The following is a 25,443-nucleotide window of genomic DNA, read 5'->3' on the forward strand; positions in this document are numbered from 1 at the left end:
AAGGAAAACCTCAAACTTTAACCCAAGAGAGAGCACGGAAACATTATAATTAAGGGCAACATAGCTGAATTTGATTGGGCAGTTGTAGCAAAGGCACATAAACTGGAGAATTTTCTTTATTTCTAATTTGGACTGTCACCTTAGATTGGTGGCTTAGGAAACTGCTTGAACCAAACAGAACTATCCATTACAGAAATGTTCGTAAGCTGACTCATGCAGAAGAACAAACAAAAGACAGAGAAACACAATGACAGATACAAACTCAGAAACTCTGTTCTGGAATTAAGATCTACTTCACTAACAGGACAGTTAATAGAATGGCTAAAAACTGAGATATACTACCAAGAAACTGATTGATCTTCTTAAACAACTTTTGCAATCTTCTTCATGGACTCAAATCTAGGTCCCTTGTCTGCAAACTTGGTGGTGGCATAGAGTTTGAGGTAGTCTTGGAAGCAGTAGTGATTAGGATACAGGAGCTTGGGAGCTGGAGAAATAATGGCATCACCAGCAGGATTATAGAAGGTAGCAATGGACAGCCTGCTACCATCCTTTCCAGCCATGACCCGGTGCAGAGTGCTCTTGTACCTCCCATTACTCAACACCTCCACCTGATCACCTGTATTTACAAAGAGAGTGTTGTTCTTAGAAGGTGGTATCTGCACCCACTGTTCATCCTTGAAAAATTCTAGGCCTGGGACTTGATCATCTTGGAGCAAGAGAATGATTCCGCCTGCATCTGTGTGCTCTCGGAGTCCCCTCACGAACTCGGGTTGAGGACACTGAGGGTACTTAGCCAACTTTGTTCCCACAGAAGGACCTGCAGATCCTGAGAATGCACTCATCAAGTAACTTTTCTCCAAACCCAGATTCTCACACATAAGCTCTGAGAGCTTCTCTGCGAGCTTAATCACCTGTTTAATGTATTCATCCATTGCTTCACTGAAAATGATATATAGTTTATCAATTAGTGGTCAGTATACATGCATATATTTATAAATTATATGGAAAACTGAGGAATTAATATATGCATTCCTGTAAGAATGTATTAACAGACTACTGGGTTGTGGTTTGTAGGGTTGTTCTATTGCTGGGTGCAGTTAATTAATGGAATTAAAGAATCCTCTCGAGCTGACAAGCCTGAGAATGCAGGTTTGAGCGTGAGAGATAGCCAGGAACAAGCTTTTTATGACTTAGACTCACCAAAACTCCTTTGAGAGAGCTGTGAATTCATCAATGTTTGAGGTTGGCCTATGACAAATGAAGAAAGTGGTTTCCCAATCAGCACCGGAAGTAACACCTCCGCTCTCCATTAATCTTTTAGCTGTCTCCGATTCATAGAAGCTCCCCTTCATGCACTTATCATAATGTATGTTAAATAGTCCCTTCACCTTCTCCATCAGCTCTCCGTCAACTCCATGGTTCACAACCTGCACATATATAAGTATGTATTATGTATTATCAGGCTGAAACATCACAGATGATCAGCAATATTTAATCGTGTCAAAGGCAAATTAAAGAAAACTGTAAGCTTCCATCACAACCTGAAAGAAGCCCCACTTTTCACAAGCATGGTGCAGCAGCGCCATTGTTTCGCTCCTTTTGTCGCCATTGAGCTCATTGAAGTCTATCACAGGGATCTCCATCATCAATCTTTTGTCTTGTTCAGACTGAAAGAACAGTAACTCACTAGCTCACTGAAGAGAAACAGTGACCTACTGAAGTATATATAGACAGTTGAACAGATCCAGGAATAAACTTCCAGTAATATTATAAGCTAAGGATAATGAAGAATGGAAGGATCCATGGCTGTTGTGCATGGTCAATCCAACCATAACTTCTTGGAAGTTGAACCGTTGCATGCCTTGAGAATAGCAAACATAAATCAATTAATCAAATGGGTTCGCATTCACTTAACCATCACCATGTTTTCTCCCACTCAGAGATCAACTAGGCTTTATTTTATTCTTTGTATTGTGAAAAACAAAAACTTTTCTTATTGATAGCTTGATTCTTGCCTTGCAATTCTCATAATGTATATATCTACTTCTCTCTCTCTCTACATTGATTCAACTAAGGAGTTGTATTTTATTATTTACATGCATTTGTAGATATATAGTTTTCCCAATTGGTTGATTCTTGTCTTGTAATTCACATCATTTAAATTAACCAGATCGGTACTTCATTCAATGTGATGTTTCCAAATAACCCAGCAAAAGTAAAGGGAAATGAACCTCACCATACATCCAATGGGCGCTTGGGGTTGTTAGTTGGCACAAAGGATCTTCCATTCAACGAATCATGGATATGAAATGCTTACACCATAGGAGAGAACTCAATCCAAGCAGGCCTTGCTGATTTTTTATGCTAAAATTGCCTTCATCTTATCATAAATCTTGAAACTCTCTCCAGTCTTGTGTTCATGCACCTTGTCATTTACTCTGGTTTGGGATTGAAGAGATTTCACCAATGTGGACAAAAACAGGCCTATTCATACTTTGTGCTGAAATTTAACTAATTATAATATATCTAACAAAGATTGAACACTAGACCACCTTATCAAATAGGCTCCAACACCATCTCAAGGAATCATTCAACTTAAAAGCTTAAGCTGTTACAAACTGTCCATAAATAGGTTTTTATTCTCTTACAGTCATCTGTGTAATTACCAATTATAGAGATTCCTAACATATTTACTCTTTGATTGGGCGATATAACATTTTTTAACCAATAGCTTGATTTGGGATCTCCCACAGTTTGCACTTGTCCCGGCTTTTGATCAGCGAGGACAATCAAAATTCAGTATGCACCCATCACAGGGGAACAATAAAAAGAAAAAGCCATCCAGAAAAGTAGAAAAGAAAAAGAGAAAGAAAATCAAGCTTTCATCTTCCTTTTCAAAGCTTAAAAAGAACTATATATATACAAAATGAGATGGTTATATAAGAATCATTTGATTATCTAACTTTTTAGTACAACCAAAGCTTTAACCGGGACCCATGCAATGATGGGTCCTGATTCTTTCAACATAGAACAGTGGCAAGATATCGATCCGATCCTAGTGGAAGAAATATCTTTGTTTTATCTTTTCTTTTTTTTTTTGTGACTTTAGACCTTGGGGGTAACAAAAGTATTGCAAAATTGGCTTTTCATAAGTCCGCTTTTAATTAGCTTACCAAACGTCTGTCTAGGGCTTTCTATGTTGTTGCTTTTGGCTTTGGAAGGTAGAACCCCCTGGAAAGCCTGTAAGCGATGCTTAGTTAAAAATCTTGGAGGATCCACATTGACAATTTTTAAGCCACTTAGATAGCTTTCTGTTAAAGCTTCTAATGGCTTAACGAAAATAGCTCAGGGCTTTTCGATAGCACAACTTCTACAAAGCAGCTCAAGCAACTCAACCACAGCTTAAGCCCTTCCTGATAAGATGATTGTAAAACAGTAAATATTTTTCACCAAACATTGCTTATGGGCTTTCTTGATAGGATGAACGCAACAGCTGTTCAGGAGGCCGTGGAACTAATAGCAACTCTCTACACCAGTCATACATGGAGCCCGCAAACTTTCAGCCTCTCACTATGGGTTCCATGTATTTATCATTGATGTGGGGTGATATCATTGGTCCCACAGCTCCTGCTACACAACCAAAGCATTCAGCTAATCCAAATTCTATAACAAGTACCAAAGCAAAGGTGCCAGTTAGCTCGCTGCTATTTGTTGCAAAGCCCTAAAAATCAATCTCCCTTCCATTGGGATTGGGTGTGGGTTTGGGTTTTGGAGATGGGCTGTATTAAGCACACCACTGTATAGCCCATTTGATTTAAGGAAGGCTTTCCCCTCACTTAGCTAACTTGTTTATCTATGAGTCTTCGCTGATCAGGGAATAAGAGTGCAAGTCGGGTATCCAACTTTTAACAAATGCTCAATCCTAGTCTATCCAAGTTTCCTTTTACCAACCTACCAGGGAAGTGTGACCTTATGCATTGGTCCTAATTTTGTGGGGAAAACTTTGAATTCTAAGTTGAACCAGCAAGAAACCATGCACATGGGTTGGTGTTACAAAGAACACCTATTAAGATAGAAAATTGAAATTGAATCCTTAGAGAAGAGGAAGAAGAAAGTAATATTATGTGGTAATATTGTAAAGCAAATTTCCAAAACGTATAAGAATGAATTCCATGTACAATTCAAAACAATCCTAAGTTAATGAATGTATCAACCAGTTTTAGTTTGAACTTTGTGGCTTTTAATGTCAAGGAGCTGGTGCTTATGAAAATTCAAAAAGTCCAGATTTCTTATCAATGACCACTCTACCCACACCTACCCACATGACATCCTAGCAACAGATGGGGAACATTTCGCTCTCGGTTTTGTAGAGCTTTCTTCTCCTTTTTGTTTGTCATGGTTTGAGACTTGTCTGTCTGTCTTAGAGTTGGTGGTATGGAAGAGGAGGTTCCTGTTAATGCACTTAACAAGGTTGGGTGTTCGGAAGATGGAGTGGACATTGATGATGAAATCAGTAATAGGGAGGATGGTGATAAGTGGAATCGGTGCTTGGTGGGGAAAGTTCAGGGAGATAAAGTGGTGAATCATGCAGTAGTCATGGGTGTTTTTTCAAAGTCATAGAACTTGAAGCGACCAGTGGTGGTGGAGGGTTCACCTGAAGGCCATTTTTTGTTTGTCTTCACCCATGAAGTGGACATACGATCAGTGTTGGACCGTGGCCCATGGGCAGTTGCTGGTCAAATTCTGGTCTTGAAGCGGTGGATTACAGAAGGATTGTTAGAAGAAATGAATTTTTCCAAAACTGAATTCACTGTCCAAATACATGGTTTGCCATTGGATTGGCACATCAAGTGTTGGAGAAAAAATTGCAGCACGGGTGAGCAAAGTAGTAGCAAATAACTCATTGGATCTGTAGAAATGTTGGACTAGCCATGTCCTTGCGAGAGTGGAGATTGATTTGAATCAACCACTGAAGAAAAGCGTATCGGTGTATCGTAAAACGAAGAGTCCTCTCTGGGTTGATATCAAATATGAGAGATTACCATTATTCTGTTACTATTGCAGGCGTATCGGCCATGATGGGAAGCATTGTATGGAGTGGGTAGAGAAGGAAAAGATGGAAAAGGATGAAGCTCAAAATCTTTGTTATGATGCATCGTTACATGCTGATCCACCAACTTTTTTTTGCCAGACCTCTAGATTCAGGAAACACGACAAGGGTGTCTCTCCGCTTGTTCAACGGGTTACGTCCGTTGCTCCACCGGAGGCAACGACGAAGGGTGGCGAAAGTGTAGTGACTTTTGGGGTTGCTAGTGGAGAGCCGTTTGGTGGTGGCATTGAAAGTAGAGGAGATCGTGGCATGCAATCAGGACATGAACAAACAGTTATGGGAACATTGATGGCAGAGAATATTGAAGAGGAACTTTCAAGAAGTTTAAGGATCCTGAGGGGATTCCGAAAACGTTTCTCTACAGTTCAAAGTTAGGGGTTGTAGGACCCTCAAAAAAGAGGAAAGTTGCGTCTTTCTCTGACGTGGGTAATGAATTAATACATCATTTGTGGGTGGGGGAGAATGGTGGGAAGGAGACTTGCGAAAAAGTTACAGACCCTACAAGTGATGAGGTGGCAAGGAGTAGATGTACTGAGAATTCAAATTCATGGGCTTCGGTGGTTGTCCCTCTACAACCCCGAGTGGACCCATGAGGATCTTAGCATGCAACTGTAGAGGTTCGGGATGCACCTCTACAGTTCAAGAACTCCAAGCACTCAATCGTATGATGAAGCCAGAATTTATTTTCATTTCTGAAACAAAAGCATCTGTAGAAAGAGGAGTAAATGTGCTTAGGAAGGTCGGCTTCCAACATTACTGTATTGTTCCGTCCAAGGGGCGGAGTGAGGGTCTTTGGCTTGCATGGCAATCACACATTGATGTTGAGATCCTTTTTCAAGATGATTTTATGATTGCTGGTTTGGTTAATGGTGTTCCTCCATGGATGGAATGGTTGTTTTCGGGTGTTTATGGAGACCCAAGAAGGTCTGGTGGTAAGGTCTTATGGGAAATGCTTGAAGGCATTGTTGGGAATTATTTGGGTTCATGGATTTGTTTAGGTGACTTCAATGCTATTGCCTCCGGCGATGAGAAGAGAGGAGGGAAAAAAGGTATTGGTGCTAGCTCTTACCGGCCTGCTGAGGTTCAAGAGAAGTGCAATTTAATTAATCTATGCTTTGTGGGAGAAGGTTTACTTGGACTAATGGTCAACAGGGGCTTGCCAATGTTGCTGAACGGCTTGATCGGGCATTGGTTAATGTTGAATGGAGGGAGTTATTTCCCCAGGCCATGGTCTTTCATCTTCCAACCATTCAATCTGACCACTGTCCAATTTTAGTTGATATTGAAGGGGATGTGAAGCCCGGGAAAAAATTCTTTAAATTTGAAGCTATGTGGTTGAGGGATTCAAATTGTAGAGAGTTGGTAAAGCGTTCATGGGTTGAGCACTCTATTGGAGGAGATGTAGGGAGGGGTTTAAGTGGTGTCAGGAAATCTCTGAGTAGATGGAACAGAACTGAATTCGGCAATATCTTCAATCATATGAGCCGTATTCGGAATGAAATCGATTCAGTTCAATAGTTGGACCACTCCTCTCATATAGCAGGTATGTTGCAATCACTATACTTATAGCTTCAAGAGCTTCAACGTAAGGAGGAACTATTTTGGATGCAACATTCTCGTGAGTCTTGGCTCTGCTTAGGTGATCAAAATACTCATTACTTCCATTTGACTACAGTTCAACATAGAAGACGTTCCTCCATTTATGGCCTTAAGAGTGCAGATGACTCGTGGACTTATGATAAGAATGAGGTTAGGAATATGTTTGTTGAGCATTTTAGTAACTTGTTCGAGACTTCCTCCCCAACGCCGCTCCTGAGGTTCTTGCATTACTGCAACTTATTGTCACAACTCAAAATAACGAAGACCTATGTAGACTTCCAATCAATGATGAAATTGAGTCGACTATCATGCAAATGGGCCCTTTTAAGGCCCCTAGCCCAGATGGTATGTCTGCTTTGTTCTTTCAAAAATTTTGGGATTTGGTTGGTGATGATATTACACTGTGGATTCATGGTCTATTTAATGGCAATACACTTGACCCAGATTTCACCCAAACAAATCTAGTTCTCATTCCTAAAGTTTCCCACCCAATTTCAGTTAATGATTTTCGACCCATCAGCCTTTGCAATGTAATTTATAAAATTTTTGTTAAATTACTTGCAAATAGGTTGCGACCACTATTGCATAAAATAATCTCACCTTGGCAAGCTGCATTCGTCCCAGGCAAGCAAATTGCTGACAATGTTTTAGTTGCCTATGAAATTATTCATTTTATCAAGAAGAAAAAAGGAAAAATGATGTTTTTGCTTTCAAGGTTGATATGTCTAAGGCATATAACAGGATTGAATGGGTGTTTCTTACCACAATTTTGCAAAAGTTGGGCTTTAATCAAAAGTTTGTCAAGCTTATTCACTTGTGCATTTTTACCCCCTCTTTTTCAATTCTAGTCAATTGAGAGAATTCTAACAAGTTTTTTCCTTAACGGGGGTTACATCAAGGCGATCCTTTATCTCCATATTTGTTCATTATATGCATGAATGCTCTATCTCTTTTGCTTTCAAAACTTGTTGAGGATAAGAAATTGTCTAGAATCAAGTTTTCTTGCAGATACCCAATAGTCTCACACATGATGTTCGCCGATGATTTAGTAATTTTGGCAAAGCCACGGTACATGAGCTTGAAAATGTAAAGAAGGCACTTTAGATTTTTTGTTGTAGTTCAGGGCAAGAAGTCAACTATGCAAAATCTGGTATTCTCATTAGTAAGAACGTGCATCGCCGTCTTCATAATATGTTAGTTCGTTTCTTGAAGGTGAAATGCATCTCACAAAGAGAAATATTTGAGAGCCCCCCTATTTATAGGCAGAAACAATAATGTAGTTTTTTCTTCGGTGGTAAAAAGGGTCTGTGACAGACTTAATGGTTGGTGTGCACATACTCTCACATTTGCAGGTCGGGTTGCACTTGTGAATCATGTGGTAACAGCTATTCCTACTTACTTGATGTCAGTACTTTCACTCCCCATAACAACATGTGAAGACATAGAGAAGGTTATGCGTTGTTTTATTTGGGGTGCTTATGACTCGAACAATTTCTATCCGACAGTTTCATGGCAAAAAATATGCTTACCGAAAGTTACAGGTGGCTTAGGTGTGATACGAATGAAATACTTCAATGATGCTTTGTTAGCTAAGGTTGGGTGGGGAATCTTGACTGAACAGGGTTCAATATGGGTTTCAATTTTGAAGTCAAAGCACTTTCCATTTGAAGAGTTTTTGGATTGTGATCCTAAACGGCATGATTGTTGGGTGTGGACGGGTATTTGTCGCTTAAGACATGTACTTCGTGCGGGCTGTGTGCGTCGGGTGGGTAATGGTCACTCTATAAGTATATGGAGTGATCCATGGGTCCCCTGTCAACCAAATTTCGAATTACAGATCCCACCTACCAGTGTTCCGGATGGCATGTGTAGAGTTTGTGATCTTCTAGACTCTAACCGACAGTGGAGATTGGATCTCCTTCACAGATTTTTTGATCCGATTTCAATTCGAAACATCCTTAAGGTCCCTATCTCTATTAGATCAAGTGGTAATGATGGCTGGTTGTGGTTATTAGAGCGCCTAAGGGCCACAACACTGCTCAAGACCCAGTCGCCTCTTCGACATGGGCAAAGTTCAGGAGTGGACTATTAGTCGCTCCCAAAGCCTAAGCGCCACAACATTGCTCAAGACCCAGTCGCCTCTTCAGCATGGGCAAAGTTCAGGAGTGGACTACGAGTCGCTCCCAAAGCCTAAGGGCTACAATACTGCATAATACCCAGTCACCTCCTTGACATGGACACTTAAGACCTAGTCTCCCTTTCGGCATGGGCGAGCTAGTCCCAGTCGCCTCCTTGGCATGGGCACTTAAGGCACAATCGCCTCTTCGGCATGGGAAAAATCCAGGAGTGGACTGCAAGTCGCTCCCAGAGCCTAAGAAACTGAATCAACGCTTACGAGCTCATCGAATTACGGGCCAAAAGAAGAAATCTACTCCCTTCGCCGAGTTATCTTCAGCTCGGGAGTGGGGGGCAAATGATGAGGGCGGATTTGGCCCTCCAATGACATTATGACACCTGGCACCTCATGCCAACTAAGTGCTAACTACACCAGGCTGCTTGCCAGCTCACTAGCTCGCCAGTTACAGGTAGCTCGCCACAAGCAGCTCGCCACCCAAACAACGCGGCACTTCACAGGCAAACCGACCACCGCATGATAATTCCAAGGAACTCACTACCGTACCCCGCATTTTACGGGATTGTGACTTGTAACGGCTATATTAGCTCACCCACTCCCCGATTTAGGCGGAAATGGGCCACCTTACCGGTTGGTGGCTTTATCCTCACCTAACACGAAAGCAGGTCCCATCACAGCGGGAATCCAGGAACTGCTCCACCAAACCCACAAGGACTCAGTATATAAAGGCCTCACCCCCCGAGGAAAAAAGGGGGAAAAAAGAGAGGAAAAAGAATGGTAACCCCTGCTCTCTAGCTCTCTCATTCTCTAATATCATTTTCAGCTCACTATTAAGTGTTGACTTAGCCATCGGAGTGTCCCCGCCGGGTAAGCCACCCCGGGTTCTCTGATTCAGTTCTTGTAGGCAACCAATTCCCGCCATTTACAAAGATGAGCATATCATCTCCTACAGGGAGTAGCCGGGTTGCACTACACCAGGGAGCTCCGCTTCAACCTTTGAGTCATCGGCCACCTGGGAGCAAACGGGATGATGAGATAGTTAGCCAAAAAATAAAATGATACGTGACCGGAAATGGTTAAATCAGTAGATACCATTGAATTGTAGTGATTGGTTGATACTAACTTGATTCTCAAATAAATCCAACCTATGAGCTTAAATCCATCTATGCTACTAGAAAGACATGATAAGGAAGGCCTTTGACCAATCATGATTAAACAATCATCTAAATCGAGTTAAAAAAAAGTTGGGTAAAACCCAATTTGTTTGCAACTCTCATTGATTAAATATTTTCCTTCTTTTATACTAAATCTCAATGTCAAATGAAGACTCATTTAAAGGGTGTTTGTGTTGCATAAACATTGTTTTTGTATTTGATTTAATTGGTAAACAAGAAAAAATGCATACAGAGTATAATGTTAAATTGTTCATTGTTGTTTATTATACATAAATGCCATCAGGCGTCATTGCGTCTCCTAGGATGAAATGCCCACATATCTATCTATACTATCTATAATAGTACCAATAGATGTAGCTAGCTTTTGAAATTTTCACTAGACTAAAATATCCCATCTCTAAGGTTTGAATAGAGAATAAGCAATGGTAAATATGTAATTTTGTTTTCTCATTTAACATTTATCAGAAAATGACTATTCTTTCTCATTTAATGCTTATTACAAAAAAGACACAAAACTCAATTCTTTTTATTCATAATTGTAAAACCAGTCAATGGCAAAATTGTTATTTAACATTCCCATTTAATGCTTGTTAAGGAAAATACACAAAGATCCCTCTTTTTGTTCAATAATTGAAAAACAAACCATGGTAATTGTTGAAACCTCCCTTCAAGTTTTTGACCATTGCCCAAACATTTCTCAAAGTTTGGTAATTGCAATAACTTCTCCTAAACTTCTTGACATAGTTGCAAGTAGACCCCCTTTGCAAAATCCTCTAACAAGAGGCATGAAAATGTCCAAAATACCCATGTAATTATTATTGAGGTTGTTTTATACATAACAAACCATATAAATGTTATGAACACCAAAGAAGAGTTTAAAGTTGCAATTTTACCTTTGAGCAATTGATATCAAGGGAAAATTTGAAAAATACATCAATTCCGAAAAAAAAGATTAGAAGGGATTGGGGTAGTGATTGATATGAAGAAAAATTTTGAAAATTAAATATTTTGGCCAAAAGTAACTACATGGGTATTTTGGACACTTTTGTGCTTTTAGGTAGAAGATTGTCTACTTGTAACTCTGTCAAAAAGTTCATGGGAGGTGATTGCATTTACCAAACTTTAGGGGGGTTCAACAATGATAAAAAATTTTAAGGGAGATTTTAAAAAATTACCCTTTCATTTATTTAAATTAAAAAAAAAAACTGAAAGTACATTTTATGTTCTCAATAGCTAATATTGGGCCACATTAACAACCATGAAGAGATTTTCAACTTGCAAATGGATGAGCAATTTATTCTTTAAACAATTTTATTGTTTTTTTAAATATTTTTAACATATTTTCATTGTTTTAGTTCTTGATCATTAAGGTAGAAGATGGCTTTCTCTTATTTACTCTCACCATATGGTGGGTTAATTTTTCATTTAAGTTACTTTAAAACCCACATCATTGAATGGCAAGATATCTATAAGAGTAAGTGACATTTTTTATAACAGTTCATTATAAGGTTTTCAGTTGTTAAAGGAGCTAAAGTTGGATTTATCATATAGAAGTTAATTCTTGCAAAGGTAACAAGAATTCAAATAAAATTCTGACAAAGGTAATTGAAAAAAATTATAAATCTTATTAAATTTATTAATGAACCATAAAAAATAAGAATAATAAGAAATTTATTTATTATAAATAAGAATAGTAAGACTTTTATTAATTCTTGTTACCTTTGCAAAAATTTTATTTGGACATATCTTTATGCTAATGAGTCACAAAAAATGTGATAAATAAGAGTAGTTTTTATAGATGTAGAAATGTAAAAAAAAAATGCAAAAAATGGAAATATATTATATACTATCATCATCACAAAATTTGTCACGTACAATGCTTGTACACAAATACTAGTGAGTAAGAAACGTTTAAATGGTATTTCTTTCAAAAGTCATGTTTTAAAAACCTAATAAAAAATAATACAAAACCTTTGTACTCAATCAACTCAACCAAACAAAACCTTGGTTTGGTAAAGTGAAAATGCCTATGCGGTGCTTATGTGGCAATAAAATGGCTCAACAACACATGCACAGCACCACGACACCAAACACCACCCTAGTAGTTGCCTACAACATGATACACTATGGATATGAACCACAATATATTTTGGCAAAATCCAAATTGGATTTCAAAGTCTCTCCTACAACCTTTTTGAATTTTTTTTTTTTTGCTGCAACTAAACTTTCAATTGCTAAAAAAGTCAACGAGTACACCAGGAGGAGAAATCCAAACAGATTCATGATGAATTCCCCTAAACCTTGTAGTTGAAGTATGAGAAATCAAATTTAAAGATCTATGCACATGAACAAAACACAAATTATCAAAACAAGCAGCAATGTTCTTAATGCCAGATATAATTGGTTGAGCAGCCCATGACAAAGAGAGCAAATTTTCTTGTAAGGCAGTGATCACATTGAGATTGTCATTTACCACAGATTTTTTGATGATGAAATGTAGAACAATGCAGTAAAGCATAGAGAATAGCCCATGTTTCCACACCTTCAACATCACTAAGAGGAAATGGAGTAACTCCCGCCCTGATGAACCTATTATTCACCTCAGTAGTCACCCATGCAACAACACTAGATTCATCCATGACCGCAGCATCAGTATAAATAATAACATCCATGTCAGCAGGGACACAATTTGGATCATTTCTTCTACAATTGTGTTGAACTTCTACATTCACATATGTTGATTGTTGTATAAAACTCCATTCCCCACAGAAACAATACACACTCTGAAGTACATCCATTGACTGAGCCAATACCCTTGGAAAATGCATTTGTTACGAGCGTCCCGGATCTTCCACAACACAGTAGTCTTAAGAATTAGATTAGGCATCCACTCCTCATTAGGACCCCATGAACCATTCATAAAATTCTGAATCCATTCAGCAATAGTTATATTTGAAAGTTGATATGGTCTCCAAGATAAATAAGACCCAAACCAAATAGCTCTTGAAAATGAACAATCCCAAAATAAATGCTCTGGTGATTCAATGTGGTTACATCCAAAAGGGCATAACGCTTCAGGCCCAACACCAAAAAGTTTGTCTCATGTGCACAGTCCTTCATGTAATATTTTCCACAAGAATAGTAGAATCCTTGGGTAAATCTTCAATTTCCAAAACTTCCTCCAAAACGCATTGTCTTGAGCATCAGTTCAAATGGAGCAAAGATGTCTGTAGGCAGATTTTACAGAAAAAATACCCAATTACAATAAGATCACAAGGAAGAGCTCTTGGATTGAATGTTGAAGAGTCATCCCCAAACTTCTACGCTTCACAGGCTACCCAGTCAGAGAATGACCTTGTTATCTTCTTGATTCCTTCTTAGTGTAATTCAGAGTGCAGAGAAGCCTCATGTAGTCCTATGTATTTGCATCATATACAACTGGAGGGTTGCTCGTCATCTAAGAGTTCTGTGATGGGTTTGATAGTGTTATCAAGTCAATCTGCTGTTGTCATCATGGCAGATCGAATGGCTGTTGGATTTCATTCAGGATGGACTGCTTTCATAAGTGTTGCCACTCCTACTGCATGAGGACAAGCCATGGAGGTTCCGTATAAGATGTTGAAGTTTTGGAGAAGAAATCTAGGCCTGTTAAGGGGCGTGATGGTATTAAAGGTAATTGCTATTTTTATTTCTTCAAGTTATTCTGCATTTTCTAATGTTGCCTGGTACATTCTTATACCAAATATTTATTTTATTTCTTCAGTGGTTGCTTCCATCTCTGCTGGCAATAATGATACCACTGGGACTATGATTGCCATGCAACTGATAAGGTTGGCCCAGAAGGTGTTTTATCCATTGAATCTTCATCATCCTTTGAGACAATTGTAGAGGCGGATGGAATGGGGGTCTGTATCTTTTAGCTGGTTCTAAGCTCCATTTGTCTTTGTTAATTATATGATGTATGTGGCGTTTTCCCTTGATGTTTTTCAGACTTGTCTGCACATTGATCTTGGTTACATTTCACCACAGTTTGTCACAAAGCCTGAGAAAAATGATTATTGGATTTGGGAATGAAAATGTCTTGGTAACGGATTAGAATATTTCAATAATAAAGGACATAATTCCTCTGTTGGAGAAGACCACACAGCTAAGTGCTCCTCTACTCATTATAGCTGAAGACGTCACAAAATTCCTCTATCTTTTATCTTGGTTTTGGGAGAGGAACCTGAGCTCTAAACATTCACAGACTGTTTTTCTGGCCTGAATTTTTAATTGGGAGGAGGTGATACTGTTGATTTTTCTTGGAGCACAAACCCTCATGGACTGCAACTAACTATACATAAAAAAGCAAAGAAGGGAGAGGGAGAGAGCGAAACATTCCTTGCAATAACCACAATTAACTAAGTCTTGCATTGGTGTGAGCAAGATTTGCATGCATGTTTGAGAATGTAGTGCTTTGACAGGTACAAAATTACATTTGGTAAATTTGTTAAAATCTGAGCGAGTTAAAGCCCTTGCCCCACCTTGGTGGGAATTTTTACATTTCCAGTTGATTTGGCCACTTGTAGACGGCGTAGATTTCTCCATCTTTGGCGCTATATATGAAGTCAAACCCCAGTTCTGCTACTGTGGCCACTCAACACAGGGTTGTCCAAGATATGTTGTTGCTTTCCATGGTACCATTACCATGCCTGAATCCTTCCTACAACATCTCAGTTTGGACCTCCACTTCATCCAGAAGGAACTTCATTGTACCTCTCGATTTTAGATTGCAATGGAATTTGCCCAAGACACAGTTACTGTCGTTGGGGATTTGAAAGTATGGATAATAGGTCATCTGTTGGGATCTGTTGTAGCAATGTTGGCCAGAGGGAACTTGGCAAAGACTGGCGCTTTTCTTAAATCATTTCTAATCAATCCACCATTCTTCTCTGTTCCAATTGAGATTTTATTCAATCCACCATTCTTCTCTGCTGCAATAGAGAGGATAAAAGATAAAAAATTGAAGCATGGGATCCACATCGCAAGCAGCTTGATCACTGAAGGACGTTCTATGGCTGTGAAGGGTTACAACGAAAATTCTCCATCAGAAGATCCACTTCTTTGATTGTATACATGGGTCCCATATCTGTTTTTGAATCCTGCAGATGACATCTGTTCGGAGTATGTTCAGTACTTTGAGCATAGGAAAAAGATGAAGGAGATTGGAGCTGGAAGCATTGAGAAAGTGACCACTCAAAACTCTATTGGGGGCCTATTCATGCATGTAATTGGGCAGGAAGCAGAGCTACTGCAGCTTCTTCCATCAGTCAATCTGACCATCAACCAGAGCCCATCATCAGATTTTAAACGTGCTCTTGGGATTCACCAATGCTGGAGGACGAAACTACAGCTAATACAAAACTGATCGATCATATTCACCTATCCTTGCATGTGCGCTTGAAAGGCGGTACAGACTTGGATATCTTGAGATGTCTCAAGTGTAACTCTCATTTTAACTCCTAGTTCTAACTACCTCGGATCCGACCATAACAATGATTCTGATGAGAACAACCCAGTAATGAAAAAAAAAACAAAAACCCAAATTCTTTCTTCACAACCAAATATTGTATGGACTGAGACAATAATAACTTCTAGGTACAGGGTTCTGACAGTTTACCTGATTATGATGAACATATTGTATGGACTGAGCCAAGTTTATATTGTATGCAATCATTCACACATATTGTATGGACTGAGCCTCTAATTATGATGAAAATAATTAGAGGGTACTATTTCTGTTCATGTTCTACCGTAATCATATTCCACTTATATTAAGACTTACATACATGCAAACTCTAACTCTTTTCTTTTGGTTTGTTGAGTGCTTTGTTTTAGGGATGTCAGGTTGGTCTTGACTTAGGTGTGGTTGTAGCACGACCTACTACTTTGCAATATAGAGGTAAGAATTTCTTGAATTAATCTCAATTGTTGTCCTATATTACCACTTAGTTCTAGTCTACTAAAAATACTAAGGGTAGAGAATCCAACATGAACGGTCAATTGAATATTTATGATGATTATGGCAAAATAAGTTTCATGGTGATGATAAAAAAACATGCTTTATTTGTTTTTATGCAAATCTGAACTGAATACAAACTTTGCACTCGGTTCAGTTTTGCATCTGTTTGTTTAGAAGATTATGCATACTTGCTACAATCCAATCGAAATCAATTGAAGTGCATCTGGACTGGATTGGGTACGATCCAATCCAAAGTGAATGAAACACCAACTGCAAACCAATCCAATCCAATTCCAATGTTTAGGAACTAAAGCTACCCAAACCAACACATCGACTTGGCCTTGATTGGCCTTGGGGAATAGGCCTGTGTTCAAGTGTTGGACAGGTCTTTGTTCAAGTTTTGGACAGGTACATGGTCATGGATAGGTCCGTGTTGAAGTTTTGGACAGGTACAGAGCCATGGACAGGTCTAGGTTCAAGTTATCGGCAAGTCTAGGTCAATTGACATGTTTGGGTTTAGGTTCTAAACAAGTATAGGGCCATGGACAGGTCTAGGATCAGGTTTTGGACAGGTCTATGTCCATTGATAGGTTTGGATTTAGGTTTTGGACAAGTATAAGGTCATGGACAGCTTTAGGTTCAGGTTTTGAACAAGTCTAGCATCACTGACAGGTTTGGATTTAGGTTTTGAATTCATGTACAGGGCCATGGAAAGGTCTGCATTCAAGTGAACAGGTTTGTGTTCAAGTTTTGGGCATGTACAGGGCCATGGACAGGTCTGTGTTCAAGTTTTGGACAGGTACAGCACCATGGATAGGTCTAGGTTCATGTCATGGACAAGTCTTGGTCCACTAACAGGTTTGGGTTTAGGTTCTGAACAACTGTAGGGCCATGGACAGGTCTAGGTTCAGGTTTTGGACAGGTCTATGTCCATTGATTGGTTTGGATTAAGGTTTTAGACAAGTACAGGGCCATGGACATGTTTAGGTTCTGGTTTTGAACAAGTCTAGCATCATTGACAGGTTTGGCTTTAGGTTTTGGATGCATGTACAGCACCCTGGAAAGGTCTGCATTCAAGTGAACAGGTTTGTGTTCAAGTTTTGGGCATGTACAGGGCTATGGACAGGTCTGTGTTCAAGTTTTGGACAGGTACAGCACCATGGATAGGTCTAGGTTCAAGTCATGGACAAGTCTAGGTCCACTAGCAGGTTTGGGTTTAAGTTCTTAACAAGTATAGGGCCATGGACAGGTCTATGTCCATTGATAGGTTTGGGTTTAGGTTTTGGACAAGTCTAGCATCATTGATAGGTTTGGCTTTAGGTTTTGGATGCATGTACAGGGCCATGGACAGGTCAGCATTCAAGTGAAAGGTTTGTGTTCAAGTTTTGGGCATGTACAGGACAGTGGACAGGTCTGTAGTTTTAGACAGGTCTGGGTCCATTGATAGGGCTGGAATTAGGATTTGGATAGGTACAGGGCCATGAGGGTACATCATTGTGGAAAATTTTTTGGGCACTTAATCCGACCTTGTCAATTCATACACATACACTGTTGGGACCCAAATACCTTCCCCAAACCCAACACAGGGAGTGGAGCAGGCCACTACCCATCATCAGTACTCAAGGAAGCAGAAAGGACAGGCGACAGAGCCTCAGAATTAGTTACACACAGAGAGGGTGATTCTGTCGACAGAAGATATTCCCTCCATGATATTTCCCGGAGCTTGTTATCAGTTAGTTATTCTGCCAATCAGAGGATATTCCCTCTATGATTTCACCTGTAGGCCAGATATATAAGGCCATAATCTTTTAAAGAAGGAATGAATGAATATCCCCTGTTTTCTCTTTCACTGAAGGGGCTTCCGAGGTGAGGTATCTCACCAAGTTGGTGTCAAAGCAAGGTTGTAGACCAGCTATGCCGCAGACAAGATCCTCTACCATGGAAGACAGAGTCGACCAACTTGAGATTGGGTTCCACCAAGTACTGAACGAACTCAGGGATCTCAAGGTGGTCATCTCTAACCTCGCCTCCCAACAACAGTCCGGCGAGACCAGTCAGCCAACAGGGGCCGACGCCTCTGTTTCCGGTAGCCAGGGAACTGGGGGTTATCCCGCCGGAAAGGTTACTAAAATCAATTTTCCCAACTATTCCGGTGGAGATCCCATTCCTTGGATCTTCAAAGCAGAGAGATTCTTCGAGTATCATGAAACCCCTGCACACCAGCACGTCGCCATCGCCTCCATTCACCTTGAAGGAGACGCTATTCTCTGGCTTCAGTGGTATCGACAAACCCATCCTCAGGTAGCTTGGGCGGAGTTCACGGAAGCTCTGTGCATCCGTTTTGGGCCGACGGCGTTCGTGGATTATGACGAACTCCTCACTCGACTAAAACAGACGGGGACAGTAGCAGACTACCAGCTCGAGTTCGAAAGAATGGCGACCAGAGTACACGGATGGCCGGAGAAGGCCTTGGTTGGGTGTTTTGTGGGAGGTCTCAAAGAAGACATCCGCCTGGAAGTGAGAGCTCTTCGACCAGCGACAGTCATGGCGGCGGTGGGCATGGCTCGCTTGCAAGAAGAGAATGTGATAGCATGCGCAGGACTAGCAAGCCATCCTATCCGAATGTGAGGGCTCTCCAGCGGGCCGAACAGCAACCCCAAAAACAAGTTGGGGATCCTCAGAAGCCCATTTTGCCCAGGCCCACTGTGCCTTTCAAGCGCCTCTCGTGGGCTGAGATGCAGGCCCGACGCGAGAAGGGCCTCTGTTACAACTGTGATGATAAGTTTGGGCCGGGCCATAAGTGCTGGGTCCAGCGAGTATTTCTCCTTCAAACAGAGGGAGAACCGGAGGGGACAGAACCAGAGCACCTCGAAGACTGTGAGCTGATATCAGGCGAACCAGAACCGGTTGGAGCCGAGATCTCTCTACACGCTCTCATGGGCCTCGACCCTCTTTAGTCCATGCGAGTAGAAGGAAGATTGGGTGGCCGATCTGTGATGGTTTTGATTGACAGTGGCTCTACTTTGAATTTCATCACTTGCCGTTTGGCAAAGCAACTAGGTATGACTATACACCCCACTCCTCTCTTTTCAATCCATGTGGCTAATGGGAATCAGATGTTATGTGATGGTGTATGTAAGAAGGAAAGGATCCTCGTACAGGGCCATAATTTCGTGGTAGATCTCCACCCATTGGAATTCTCGGGGGCTGATATTATTTTGGGAATCCATTGGTTACGTGGCCTAGGTCCTGCACTGTGTGATTGGGCCAGAATGACAATGGATTTTTGCCAAAATGGACAGACCTGCCATTTGCAAGGGGTGCGGCCCCCTAGTCCCTGAGGTGATACCTTAGCCTCTATAATACGGGCCTCCAAGGATACTGGACAGCCCTTGTTTATGCATTTAGGCATTCGGCCCACAGTTCCAATTTTAAACAATCAGGACTGTGACCAACCTACTGAAGCCCAACACCAGAGCCTAAGATCGATCCTCGATCAGTTTGGTGACATATTCAAGGAACCGAACCAGTTACCTCCACCCCGGACCCATGACCATCAGATACCCCTCTTACCCGAATCCAAACCAGCCAATGTGAGGCCTTATAGATACCCTTATTTCCAAAAGCTGGAAATTGAGAAGGCAGTAAAAGAGCTACTAGACAAGGGGCATATACAGACCAGCACCAGCCCGTTTTCATCCCCCGTACTCCTAGTGAAGAAGAAGGATGGTAGTTGGCGGTTTTGCGTAGACTACCGAGCCCTGAATCAGATTACAGTGAAGGACAAGTTCCCAATACCTCTCATTGATGAACTGCTGGACGAGTTAGGGGAAGCACAAGTGTTCTCCAAACTGGACCTGCGGTCCGGGTATCATCAGATTCGGGTTCACCAGGCTGATATCCACAAGACAGCCTTTAGGACCCACGATGGCCATTATGAGTTTCTAGTTATGCCGTTTGGTCTTACCAACGCCCCCTCCACCTTTCAGACCCTCATGAATGACATCTTCAGGCCTTTCTTAAGGCAATTTATTCTGGTATTTTTCGATGACATCTTGGTTTACAGCAAGGATTGGGGCACCCATATGAAACATCTTAAACTTACCCTCACAATTCTGAGAGAGCACTAGTTGCATGCCAAATTGGCAAAGTGCTCCTTTGGACAAAGACAGATTCGGTACTTAGGCCATGTGGTTGCTGTAGGCCAGGTCATGGCAGACCCAGAAAAGATAGGTGCCACCCAAAAATGGCCCAAGTCCACCACTATAAAGGCTCTCAGGGGTTTTCTTGGGCTTACCGGTTATTATAGGCGCTTTATTAAGGGGTATGGGCTTATGGCCGCCCCTCTAACACGCCTGTTAAAGAAGGATTCTTTTGGGTGGGCTGATGATGCCCAACGGGCCTTTGAAGACTTGAAGACAGCAGTTTCTAGCCCTCCAGTCCTCACTCTTCCGGATTTCTCTCAACCCTTTGAGATAGAGTGTGATGCATCGGGTGTCGGAGTGGGGGCCGTTCTGATGCAGAAGGGGCAACCCATTGCTTATTTCAGCAAAGCTCTCTCAGCAGCTCACCAAAATCAGTCCACCTATGTCAAGGAAATGATGGCCGTGGTAATGGCAGTACAGAAATGGCGTGCATACCTATTGGGACGCCAATTTATCATAAGGACAGGCCAAAGAAGTTTGAAGTACATAGCAGAACAAAGGGTGCACACCCCGGAGCAGCAAAAATGGCTTAGTAAACTAATGGGATTCGACTACCACATCGAGTATAAACCTGGGCCTGCCAACAAAGTAGCTGATGCCTTATCACGAGTAGAAGAGCTGACCCAACTAACCTGCTCTCAGCCCAGTTTTCCCTTATTTGAAGCTATACGGCAAGAAGCCAGATCTGATCCACAGCTGCAAGACATCAGGGAAAGGTGGAAAAGTGACCCTTCTCAGGTTTCGGGTTACCAAATTGTGGGGCCTGATCTTTTCTTCAAGGGTAGGTTTGTGGTTGCTCCAAATTCCACCCACAAAACTGAACTGCTAAGGTTGTTCCACGATTCCGCATTGGGAGGACATTCAAGGGTGCTACGGACCCTAAAAAGACTCAGCAGCCACTACCATTGGGTAGGAATGCGCAAGGATGTGTTGCACTATGTATCAGAATGCCCAACTTGCCAACAACAGAAATACTCCTCACAGTCACCGGCGGGCCTTCTACAACCCCTCAAGATTCCAGAGCAAGTGTGGGAAGACCTCTCCATGGATTTCATCACGGGACTCCCTCGTTCTGCAGGAAAAGAGGTCATCATGGTAGTGGTTGACCGCCTCACCGTGGTTGACCGCCTCACCAAGTATAGCCATTTCTCTGCTTTGCCTCACCCTTACACTGCAGCGATGGTGGCCGACATTTTCATACGGGACGTGGTGAAATTGCATGGAACACCAAGATCCATTGTCTCGGACCGTGACCCTGCCTTCCTAAGTTCATTTTGGAAGGAGTACTTCAGATTGCAAGGAACCCGACTACACCCATCCACCAGCTATCACCCGCAAACTGATGGACAGACTGAAGTCATTAATCGATGCTTAGAAGCCTACCTTAGATGCTTCATAGGGGAGAAGCCTAGACAATGGGCTCACTGACTTCTGTGGGCAGAATACTGGTACAACTCAACTTATCAGTCAGCTGCAGGGATGACACCTTTCAAGGCCCTATATGGCAGAGAACCCCCTCCCATATTACCCTATGAATATGGGTCGTCCAAGGTGGCAGAAGTAGAGACTCGCCTACTGGAAAGAAACGAGATTCTTAGACTGCTCAAGGCCAATTTGACAAAGGCCCAGCAACGAATGAAGATCAGCTATGACTCTCACCACCGCCCATTAGAGTTTCAGGTGGGTGATTTTGTCTACCTTAAGCTCCAACCTTACCGCCAGATCTCAGTGGTAAGACGGGCTTGGCACAAGCTAGCTCCCAGGTATTATGGGCCCTACAAGGTGCTGGAAAGAGTGGGCCTTGTTGCTTACAGATTGGACCTCCCTACTACCTCGAAGCTTCATCCAGTGTTTCACATCTCTCTTCTCAAGAAGGCTGTGGGAAATCATACTCCCATCTCATCTAGCTTACCCCAATTCACTGAAGAAGGGGACATTTACACAGAGCCCATCAAAATTGTGGATTTTCGATGGGTCCGACAAGGTGGGCAGGTTGTACCAGAAGCCAAGGTAGAATGGGCCGGGCTGCCCCCAGAAGACGCCACTTGGGAACCTTATCTAAGGCTGAATGAGAGGTTCCCGAACCTAGACCTTGAGGGCAAGGTCAATGCTAAGGAGGGAGGAATTGTTGGGACCCAAATACCTTCCCCAAACCCAACACAGGGAGTGGAGAAGACCACTACCCATCAGCAGTACTCAAGGAAGCAGAAAGGACAGGCAACAGAGCCTCAGGGACAGGAGACAGAGCCTCAGAATTAGTTACACACAGAGAGGGTGATTCTGTCGACAGAAGATATTCCCTCCATGATATTTCCCAGAGTTTGTTATCAGTTAGTTATTCTGCCAATCAGAGGATATTCCCTCTATGATTTCACCTGTAGGCCAGATATATAAGGCCATACTCTTTTAAAGAAGGAATGAATGAATATCCCCTGTTTTCTCTTTCACTGAATCCCTCTTTTCCTACCTTCTCTTCTCTTCTTCCTCTCCATTTTCTGTTTCAGGAGGTTAAGCCACCCTCGAAGGGGCTTCCGAGGTGAGCGGTATCTCACCATACACAGTGTGCCTTGGTCAAATCCAGTTACATACACACATACACAGCTTTTAATCTTCTAACTTATAAACCCAGATACTTGATTGATTGTGAATCCTACAAATAAATGATAAGAACATTGTGCCTAGGTAAAACCTTTCTGTCTTTTTTAATGGAAAACCATTCTCTCTATCATATACTCCCAAACAAGGGGAACAATTTATATGTAACACAATCGTTTGAACTGTGGAGTCATCCTTCCCTCCTCTTTCCACCCTTTCTTTGTCCGCCCAAATGAATCTGATGGCCGTATATCTATAGCTTGTGACACTGTGGACCCAATAAATTAATGGAGGAACGAGCCTTTTCTCTATCAAGGGTATTTCTTCTTATGATTCCATCAATGAGATAAAATCATAAGTAGCTTCACCCTTTTGTTCAGTTAAAACTAATGAAAATAAGGCATGTCTAAACTACAAGCACTTTCGATTTTTTGATATATTGAGCAATTATTTCTTTTAATTCGTAGAGGAATGTTAATGATGATCTTATTCTCAACGGCTAACAAAACCTCTACTAGTAGTCATTCTGACCTGATTCTACAGAGCTATGTTCTGCTATGTTTTAACTGTTACTGTTTTTATTTATTATTACCAACAAGAACTGAAACTACACTTGATCTTAACTGTAACTGTTTTTATTTATTATTATTAATACCTTATTACATTTTCAACATTGTAACCATATATTAACCCCAATCAGTAATTTTTTTGCTAACAACAATTGGTTGATCCATTAGACATTTGTTCTAACAAGAGGGCTCGTCTTAAGAGAATGAGATTGTATTTGATAAATGCCATTAATCCACATTGTCGTGTGGTTTCTATAGATTTGGGCAGACTTCTTTCCCTCTAACAGGTGAAATACTACCATGAGTGCACTATCACGTGTATCAGAAACAAAGGACACCCATAGAGGACTATACTAAGAAACAGTTAACCTACTATTAATTTTCAGGTTAATGAACCTAGCTCTCCTCTGCCAAGGAGAGAGATATCAACATGGCTGTTGAAGCCCTGGAGCCAAATTGTCAATAGAAAGAAAATCATAAATTAATGAAATCTTGCAAGAAAATGTCTGGATTCAACTTCAGGGGAGGTTTCAGCAATGGGCAGAAACTTCAAGTGGGATTTCAGAAATTTACACAAAACATAGAAATATTCTTTCACCATCCAAAACTGGTAGCAAACACGTTTTAAAAATAGTCGAGTGTAATCTTTAGAAATCAGAGGCTACCTTGTAAAATTCTTGAAGTTGGTAACATACGATTCAGAGATAACTGGGATTTGTTAATATTTGTATCTGAGCTCTAACAAAATCCCAGTAAACCAAATTTAAGGTTTCAGGCAACCATTTGCTCACTCATCTGGGAAGACCTGTGATAGCTTGAATTATCAATGTTAATTTAGTTTTTGGTCCACTAGTACAGGACACCTATCCCATGGCCACAAGGTCTTCATGTTGGAATGCCACTTAGAAACATTGTATAACAGTCACTAATCTATAATATACTATGTGGGCACTTGCCTTGGTCTTGGTGCAGGTAATAAAAGTTAAAATTGATTATATAATGCTCCACTCATCCTCCAAAAGTATGCTACCAAGACACCTGCAGTAAACAATACCTGCTCGACATACTCATTGTCTAACCTCACTATACTGGACCTCTCTAACATGCCTGCAGTTGATATCTTCATCTTCTTCGGATATCTAACTAGATAATACAACAGACAAAGGTACATGATTTTTTTGCAAGAGGAAATCAAGGTAATGGGATAAAAAGGTGTTTTCACTGTCTTGTAACTTGTGTTTCACCTTGTAGAAAGTGTAAGGCCAATGACCTAATCCCCAGATCATAGAGAAATCCTATGAGTATACTAATATAACTTAATCCCCAGAATTTAATTCCCAAGAACCAACAACGGAATAGCACAATAAATCAATGAATTAAGATGAAAAAAATCACAATTAACAACTATTGCAATGTGGATTAAACAAAAGCATAATGATTCACACAAGTATCATTGGGAAAATAATCTACTGGAGTCACAGGAACAGGAATGGAGTACCTGGAGCGAAATAGTATGTAGTCGATTGAACTCTCTGCCTTCATTGCAAACACTCTGGCTTCAAATCTTCAAACCTGTGTGATTTTCACAGGTTCGCATTTTCAAATCGACCTCTCTGAAGCAATCGAGTTTTCAAGGCAACCACTACTCGTGGCATGCTTGATAGTTCTCTAAATCGAAGGAGGACACAAACTATTCGTGGTTGTGGCTTCCTTTGCATCGGCGGAGGAAGAAAAATAAGTAAGGAATAAAGCGTGAAGAAGAAAGAAGATAATGGCATCGGTATTCCAGGAACTCTAAGATTTCTTGGGCGAGGGATTTGTCATTTGGTATTAACGAACCCCTCCTTTGGCGTGACTAGCCATTTTGACGGGATCCCCGCCAGAACACCCAAGTAATTAAAACTTCTCCAGTCTAACTCTCATTCTAACTCCTCCTAGTTCTAACTACCTCGGATCTGACCATAACAGTGATTCTGATGAGAACACCCAAGTAATTAAAAAAATCCAAATTCTTTCTTCATAACCAAATATTGTATGGACTGAGAAAATTAT

General features: G+C 41.1%; 1 protein-coding gene and 1 pseudogene across 3 annotated transcripts; one reads left to right on the plus strand and one right to left on the minus strand.

The window, feature by feature from the left end:
- Positions 1-110: 110 nt before the first annotated feature.
- LOC104586595 (1-aminocyclopropane-1-carboxylate oxidase 1) lies at positions 111-25,007 on the minus strand. Of its 3 annotated transcripts, none has more exons than XM_010243883.3 (4): positions 24,890-25,007; positions 1,545-1,670; positions 1,204-1,430; positions 111-942 (listed from the first exon to the last, which is right to left on the minus strand). In XM_010243883.3, exons 2-4 carry the CDS (start codon positions 1,647-1,649, stop codon positions 363-365), a joined length of 912 nt encoding a protein of 303 aa, XP_010242185.1. In that variant the 5' UTR covers positions 1,650-1,670; positions 24,890-25,007; the 3' UTR covers positions 111-362. The 3 variants fall into 3 exon arrangements, with proteins under 3 accessions (XP_010242185.1, XP_010242183.1, XP_010242182.1); XM_010243881.3 differs by lacking the exon at positions 24,890-25,007 and adding an exon at positions 2,240-2,483; XM_010243880.3 differs by lacking the exon at positions 24,890-25,007 and adding an exon at positions 2,240-2,426 and having other exon boundaries at positions 168-942; positions 1,545-1,627.
- LOC148790570 (uncharacterized) lies at positions 5,781-15,575 on the plus strand (annotated as a pseudogene).
- Positions 25,008-25,443: the final 436 nt, after the last annotated feature.

Source organism: Nelumbo nucifera, chromosome 6 (genome assembly GCF_055504915.1).
Source record: "Nelumbo nucifera cultivar China Antique chromosome 6, China Antique-T2T, whole genome shotgun sequence".
Lineage (NCBI taxonomy): Eukaryota > Viridiplantae > Streptophyta > Magnoliopsida > Proteales > Nelumbonaceae > Nelumbo > Nelumbo nucifera.

Excerpts from the sequence above, each read along its gene's own strand:
- LOC104586595 (XM_010243880.3), bottom strand. The coding sequence starts at position 2,291 with ATGGAAGATCCTTTGTGCCAACTAACAACCCCAAGCGCCCATTGGATG. Across the intron at positions 1,628-2,239 it reads AAGCGCCCATTGGATGTATG|ACTTCAATGAGCTCAATGGC; the intron begins GTGAGGTTCATT and ends TCCCTGTGATAG. Across the intron at positions 1,431-1,544 it reads AAAAGTGGGGCTTCTTTCAG|GTTGTGAACCATGGAGTTGA; the intron begins GTTGTGATGGAA and ends ATATATGTGCAG.